This window comes from Poecile atricapillus, chromosome 2 (genome assembly GCF_030490865.1).
Source record: "Poecile atricapillus isolate bPoeAtr1 chromosome 2, bPoeAtr1.hap1, whole genome shotgun sequence".
In the NCBI taxonomy this organism is placed as follows: domain Eukaryota; kingdom Metazoa; phylum Chordata; class Aves; order Passeriformes; family Paridae; genus Poecile; species Poecile atricapillus.
In genome coordinates, this window is record NC_081250.1 from 14,406,049 (window position 1) to 14,414,170 (window position 8,122).

The 8,122-nt window shown below is 38.3% G+C and overlaps 1 protein-coding gene across 5 annotated transcripts in view; it reads left to right on the top strand.

Annotated features, from left to right (window-relative positions):
• NRP1 (neuropilin 1) overlaps positions 1-7,762 on the top strand; it is a 115,407-nt gene extending 107,645 nt beyond the window's left edge. For 3 of the 5 annotated variants that reach the window (XM_058830871.1, XM_058830875.1, XM_058830872.1), the window contains exons 15-18: positions 156-430; positions 925-1,018; positions 2,698-2,757; positions 4,005-7,762. In XM_058830871.1, the coding sequence (XP_058686854.1) occupies positions 156-430; positions 925-1,018; positions 2,698-2,757; positions 4,005-4,294 (719 nt within the window). In that variant the 3' untranslated portion in view covers positions 4,295-7,762. The remainder of the gene's footprint in view (positions 1-155; positions 431-924; positions 1,019-2,697; positions 2,758-4,004) is intronic. The other 2 variants (XM_058830874.1, XM_058830876.1) reach the window with 1 other exon arrangement.
• The last annotated feature ends 360 nt before the right edge of the window (positions 7,763-8,122 follow it).

The window sequence follows — 8,122 nt, forward strand, 5'->3', positions numbered from 1 at the left end:
TAGCTCCCAAAACAACACCCTCCAACTCTTTTGTTTGTGATGCTTGACCCATCAGCATGGAAAGCAAGCAAAAGATCAGGGGTGGTCGGGGATTCTTATGTTAAAAAAGAAAATTAAAGCTGGTGGCTATTCCTAACACAGTCCTTCTGTCACAGTAGGAGATGGCAATTTCATTTACTCACAAGCTGATGAAAGCCAGAAAGGCAAAGTCGCCCGACTGCTGAGCCCCGTGATTTACTCGCAGAACTCTGCCCACTGCATGACGTTCTGGTACCACATGTCTGGAGCACACGTCGGCACCCTGAAGATCAAACTGCGCTACCAAAAGCCAGATGAGTACGACCAGGTGCTGTGGACCCTGAGCGGGCACCAGGCAAACTACTGGAAGGAAGGACGTGTTCTTCTCCACAAGTCTGTGAAACACTACCAGGTGAGCTTGGCTGCTCCTCGCTGAGCTACCACGGCCAAAGCCAGCAGCACGTTGCTGGTCGTGTTTTACACACCACAGTAAAAGATGTCACTGAAGGATTTATGTGGACAATATTCCATCTACAGATGAGGTGCGCTTGCTGTGACTAATAACAGTGAAATATTTCATGGTATCTCAGATTACTGTAATACAAGCACTTTCTTATCAGAGGCCAAATAAATACTTTATAAATTATTTATCGTCAGTCACAAAACTGCCTCTTTGCCGCAGTTTTTCTGATGTAAAAGCCCTTCATAAAGTCATGATAGTACATAATTTACATTTGTCTATATAAGTTCATAAAGGCAGGCAATGCAGATTTTCAGGCCACAATAGAAGCACAAGTGTGACATCATGGCAAGTGAAGATGTGTGTTAAAAACTAATTAAGAAATCCTGACTGCTGCAGTTGTGTGCTAACATTAAAACAATGTGAACGCTATCTTGTTTTTCCAGGTGGTTATTGAGGGAGAAATTGGAAAAGGAACTGGAGGAATTGCTGTGGATGATATTAAAATTGACAATCACATAGCACAAGAGGATTGCCGAAGTAAGTGTGACAAGCAAGAACATAGAGAATTCTCATCCAAAACATTGTTTATTTTGTTTTGATAGCTGGTTTTATCTGTGAGAAAGATTAATAATAATAATAATAATAATAATAATAATAATAATAATAATAATAATAATAATAATAATAATAATAATGCATATATGTTATCTATTATACATAGCTAATAATAATTATTAGCAATGTTTTAACTGAAAATATCCTGATTCAGCCCATAGCTTTATTCATAGTAAGTACCACTTGGTGTCACCTTGGTATGGCAGCAGTTTGGATCAGAATTGGCATCCTACTGACACGGGTCACAGCATAGTCACATTCTCAAGTCTCTCCCTGTATTTCATATTGCTGCCCTCTTTAAATTTCTCTGTTTTTCCTATTGCAGCACCCTGTTTTAACTAATGCACAAAATCCAATTTTATTTCTTCACCCTTTTTATATCACTTACTACCAAGCCTTCTTAAGTTTTTCTAAAGGACCATATCAAACCCTTGCAGGAGAAGCAGATAGGGTGAAAAGGCCCCTGCTCTGTCCTCTGCTGTCCTGTCATTCTGAGTTTGCTGTGGTTCATTTGCTGTAGTCGTCAGCTCCCAGATATGTGGGACAAAGCAGCGTTAGGACATGGCCTTTCCCACATCTGAGCCAGGCTATTCCTGAGATGCTCTTTGAGCCCTTTTATTCCTGGCCAGTCTTGAGTTATTCCAGTCACTGCTGATCATATGCACATTGCATACTGCACGTAATTTGGCAGCAGCAGCCCCAGATAAACACAAGCAACAGAACACTGTCCTTCACAGTGGAGATGAAACAATTACTTTTGTATAAAAGAGGGAATAGAAATGAGAACTCTTAGCATTAAGAAGATGAATTTATTCTGTGTGAGTTAACAATACAACTAAGAGCAATAATAGAGGGTGTTCCTCACCTTTTGTAGCTAACATCCTTTTGAGGGTAGCATGACAGTCTTCAGCTACGTGTTAATTTCACTGCAGAATGAGGAAACTGTACAATCTCTTTTTACCATGTGGTCCAACCCCTGGGGTTCATCAAATGGCACCAAAGTGGCAGTGGGCAGGGAGGGAGGCAGGATGCACTGCTTAGTCCTCCTGCAGTGTCTCCAGTGCCAAGAGAGGTGCTGAGACCACAGTGACTGTAGTTAATTGACTCCAGCATGAGAACGGAAAATAACTTCATTCCTCCTTCCATGTTTGGGTTGTTCAAACTAAATGTTGAGCAAAGACTGCCTGGGGGAGCTAAACCCAAAAGCACAGTCTGAAATCCAAACACAAGTGGTCTCGCTGCAGTCAGTGAAACTATTCTTGTGATTAACTATGCCTATGCTGATGAATTGTGATGGATTTGGGCTCCAAAATTTTAAATACAGTGAATGAGATGCTAATTTATCACACTGATTTCTCATTCCCAGGTATGGAAAACCCCTGCTGATAACTAAAACTGTGCCAAGACTGGGCGGAGAGGAGTTTTTTTAATCTTTCTTTTTTTCTCCATTAATTTTCTGAGCCCATTATAATGAACAGCTCTGTCAAGCCACCATAATGATGCTCTGACATAGGAAAATCTGCTATACCATTATTGCCAGCATGATAGTCAATCAGTGTTTGTAACCCTAATAATCAATGTCAATTCTTTTGCTTCATTAGAATCAACTGATGTGGAGAATGAAATAGATGAAGAAGAAGACCCAGAAAGTAATCAAACAGGTAAAAATTGTGTTATTTTTTTAAAAGGGAATGAATTTTAATGTGTATTTTAATGTGAATTTTTGCATTCTATTTATTTATTTATAGATTTGTTCTCTAACTACATATTGTGTTAAGATATTTTGATTTTTCTGGATGACATTATAAGAAGACCTACATTTATTTGAAGGTTGTAATAGTTTTAGTCTTCCATGTCTTATGGACATAAGTACTTTTTATTATTTGTACCTATCTCAAACATTTCAAATTTCATATACCTGATTTGTTACATTATATTCATATATTGCAAGCACATTATATCCCCTCAATATTTTGTTACATTGAAGGCTTGTCCACTGCTGAAGAAAGCATTATCATTGTATCTTACAATTTATGACTCGCACTGTGCCTCAGTAATTAGGCTCAAAACTCTCCAGGTTAAATGTTTTACAGACCTGGCTGAAAATGCCATTTTATGACCAGTCTAGCAAAGCACTATCATTTCCAATGATGATAACGGTAAATGGATCATTAAATGGATCATAATTGTCATATTGTTCCAATAATAAAATATGCTTGCATTTTTCAGGCAATGAGCTTAATTTTTTTCTGTTACAGTCAACAGGATTGCTATAATTGATTTCAGTGAAAGAGAGTGAGTTTGTCCAAAAATACTTTTTGGCTTTTCCAGCAACAATTATAGTGTTTGCTGCTTTTGGATCATTTTCATAAACTAAAAAGTTGAAGGAAAACATTATGATACCCAGTGAATACTTTACACAAGAGGGCAGAGTGCTCTCCTGTGTCAGTTCTGTCACTATTTGCACTTCAAGATCCAGTCCTAAAGTCACTGAGTAGAAATAAAATGGCTGGATTTTCCCTAATCAATGTCTAAGGCTCTAATCTCTCACACTGATCTGAGTAGGATCTGATCAACATTTTTGAGCTATATACTGTAACATGGCAAAATATAATCACAAGGCCTCATTAGTCACTCCCAAGACTCTCACTTAATCCAAGGCAGAACCAGAGCTCTACTAACAGGCAGCAGATTTAAAGGTTGGAGAGGAGTCTAGAAAAAATCCACAGCTATTTGGGTGACATTAGTTTTCAGCTATTTATGACCACCTTGCAGAAGCTAGGTTTTAAAATTATGTAAAAAACTTATGTTAAAAAAATTGATGGTCTTCTCAAGATTTCCAATTCATTAAACAGAGTTCCAACTAGGATCAGTTCTGAAAATTTTGCAATTCTTTATTCAATTTCAGGGTTTACACCTCCATACCGTACAGGTGATGTCTATGATGACAACATCTCCAGGAAGCCAGGCAATGTCCTGAAGACCCTAGATCCAATCCTCATTACCATCATAGCCATGAGTGCACTTGGGGTGCTTTTAGGAGCCATCTGTGGAGTTGTTCTGTACTGTGCCTGTTGGCACAATGGGATGTCAGAGAGGAACTTGTCTGCACTGGAGAATTATAACTTCGAACTGGTCGATGGTGTAAAACTGAAAAAAGATAAACTAAACACACAGAATTCATACTCGGAAGCATGAAGGTGTAAAGCAATTGGAGAAGTCAGAGAATCGGGATGGAAGGACATAGCTCGGTCGTGCTGGGGAACTGTTGATCTTTTACTGTACAGGCTGAAAAGTGCATTGATGACACTGAGCCAAGCTTTTCTCAGGAGCTTCAATGAGTGTGTAACCGATGAACATGGACAACAATCTGTGTTAACAACCTGAATCATGTACAGTCTGCTTTTTCTGTTGGTTTTATTTGAAATAATCGAATGCTGGTGTTGAGACCAAGTATGATTGACTTATAGATCATTTTGTCTTTCTTTCTCTCCCTCTCTTTTGTTTTCCGTTAATGGATAATTTTGTTTTTACTGTGCAAAATCCAAGATGCTGTCACAAAATGTATTCCGTGGGGTCCTTTGGATGGACATGCTGTCTGTAGCTCAGTGCCCAGAAAATATTGGAGTAACAGCAATTTAGTGGACTTCTGCACCTGTATTTGTGTATAATTGCTCGTGTTGTGCATAGGCAAAGAAGGGTTAGGATGTTTTTGAAAGTACTGCTGCATCAGTACCGATATAGCGTGTCAGCTCTGTTTACGAAGCAATACAGTCAAATTTTATTGATGTTTTTCAGTGTTGTACTAAATTTTGTGCTTGTGAACTCCATAAAAGAGTATGTGCCATCATCAGACACAACTGGTAACCAAGTGAACTGCCTAAAAACTAAACAAAAAAAGTCCTTGGCACTGGCTAGTGTATGTCCTCTCAAGTGCCTTTTTGTTTGTACTGCTTCTCATTGTGTTAACATTAACTACAGCTTCTCTGCAGTTACGCCCTTGTCTTTAATCATATTCTGATGGCTCACTGACTAAAAGAAAAGTATATTTCAGTGTAAGAAAACAGCCTTAGCCAAGGCAGGGGCTAATCAGATTTGACCACCTGGCTTGATTGTTCTGCTTTCTGTATTTCAACTTCATGTCTCTTGACCCTTTTGTATAAAGCTGCAATATCCCCTTTTATTGTTCTTTCATATAGAATGTATTTTCAAATGTAAAATCTCTCTCCCTTTCTCTTCTCTTTCTCTCTCTCTCTTTGTCTCTCTGAGTAGGTTGCATAAGCATTTGCCATTGCCAAGGAAAGAAAACTTCAGCTTTAACTTGCTGGTAATGGCAAAGGATTTTATTAGAGTTTGTGTTAAAAATAAGGGAAAATTCTTAATTTTATCCTCCAAAGTCGAACTTTGGGTTTCTTCTTAACAGCATAAAGTGACAGTATCTTTTTTCCTGATGTCATGAAACATATCTTTTATCCTGAACAGCTTGCCTGTTAATTACACTGGGGAAAATGTTCCCTTACAGAAAAGATTGCCTTTAGAACAAGAAACTTTCCTCCTCTTGCCCCTACCTGAACTCAGAGTTCTGTTCTCTCAGTAACCATGTATTTTCATGCTAATCAATGCTAATTGGGCTTTAAGAGTGTGTAGTGAGGGCGGAATGAAATCCCACAATGTATGTAGGGTATGTTCTTCCCATCAGGTTATATCCAATTGGCATTTCATACCAGGAGGTTTCTGTTGACCACAAGTGCAGGAGGTGACCAATGCAATGAACTGAGTACTCTGAGCTGTCAGAAAAATGTGCTTGACAATGATGTGACAATTTTTTTAACATGTTAGGGCAAATACTATAGGTTAAATAATATTCAACAGCCTATGCAGCTGGTCCAACAGGGTAAAAAGAAACACGAGCATGTTTCCCACAGGGGTCCATAGGTCCATACAAGGCAGCAAAGGAGCAGAGGGGTCACTCCTGTCCTCCAGGTGCAAGGGGAGCCCCTGGGTTTCTGCAGTGACCTGCACACAGCACAGCCATAACTGGGGAGCAGCTTCAACCTTCCCCTGGGTATCCACCAACCAGCAGAGAAAACCAGTGCAAACATGGGGAAGTGCTACCTACCAAGTGCTGAATTCATTGAATTTCCTGAGTAGAGTTGGGGAAGTGATTTGGACTTTCTGAGCTAGTCTTTTCCAAAATTGCTTTTGTAGAAGAGCAATGAAATATCCTGTCCAGGATTATAATCAAAGAAGGGCTGATTCAGCATTGAATTACTTGGAGCAAAAGAATCCACCCCTATTTATGCACCAAATGTTTTGAAGTGTGTAATTTCACCAGTATGAACTATAAAATAGAAAAATATGTAAAAAACCCACTAGTAACCCAGAAATTGAAGAAAAAGGAGGGAGACAGTAGGTGAAAATGAGGTTTGAAGTTGAAAATATTTTAAAGGAAGATGCCGTAGAAAAAATACATAGACAGTTGCTACTTCAGAGGGGTCCCAAAGGCAACGACTATGAGGAAAACCCAAGCACCCACTTCAGGTCATCAAACCTTAGACTGATGGAAGAGCTACCTCCCCAGCCTCTCAGCCTTGGGTCCTCCAAAAGGTGAAACAGTGCACCTAAAGCCTGAAAGTTTTGCCTGAAAGTTAGTCCATGAGATGTCCCAAGCGACAGACTCACTTTGTCAGAGGTAGAATTTTCATTGGTTTCTAACACTGTAATTTGACCATAATGGCATTGCAGCAGCTAGTTAATTAATCCAAAGAAGAAAAAGATTTTTCAAAACTATTTTCAGCACTCCACCTCTGTGTGAGTCAGGAATTAAGGGTCTATTCTCCTTAGCTGAAAAAACTTCTAGACCACTAACTTGACTAAGAGTTACATGCTTATATTGCCTTGAAGAGAAAAATCCCATTGGGGAGCCCAAGCCCAAAACCTTTTGAAATATTCCCACTGATTTCAATAGATTCCAGACCAGCTCTGGGTCTTGATCTATTTGAACAGAAAAACTGGTAGTTGGTGGGTTTCTTTCCTTCTTTTAACATACTGAGAATAGTGAACATTAAAAAGAATTTATCTCCTTTGTGGTCTTCAGACATTACTATGATAATGAGGATCTAGCACTGAAGATTTGATTTCTCTAAAGGTAAAAGAATTAAAGTTGCCCTTCAATAAAGGAAAAATGATACTGCAACTTTACATTGAAAAGTATCTTGCACTGATAAATATATTTAAAAAAATTATATGTTTATAAAGTTATTAATTTGTAAAGGCAGTGTTACAAAATGTTCAGTTTATATTGTTTTAGATTGTTTCATAATTTTTAAAGTGTAAAATAACATATTTTTTTCTTTATTGAAAAACTATAAAAATCTTCTGTAGTAAAATGATTTCATTTTACTGGTATATTATTGCTTCATGTTTTGTACCATCATAAAACTTTGTGCAAATTTTTTTTACAGAAATTTTTATTTTCTATGACAATATGACACTTGTAAATTGTTGTTTCAAAATGAACAGCGAAGCCTTAACTTTAAATGACATTTGTATTCTCAGACACTGAGTAGCATAAAAAAACACATAGAACTGAACTGTAACTTAAATTTCCAAACTATGACTACTACATTCCAAAGAAACAGTTGAATTAAACATTTTCATAAAATATCCCATAGCTGATGTATTTTATTATACTAAAATGGACTGGTATTATTAAATGGATGGTTTTATTTAGCATCTTGCAACAAGCACAGAGTTTATCACAACTTTATTTCTTAATAGGCAGCTCCAACAGACACCTTGGTGGTTTTGTTCATTGTTTAGGATAGAGGCATTCCCCTTTGCCTGACCCATTCTCTTTCCTTGCTGGAATGCACTCCCACAACCTGCTTTTTTAGCTGAACAGCTGGGACTGAAGGGGACAAATTTGCCACCACTGCCCCTTGCCATGGGCCACCCAGTGTAACACCCTGTGCAGGAGTTACACCCCCCTTGGGCAGGGGTGAGATTTACTGCCAAGTACTGCCA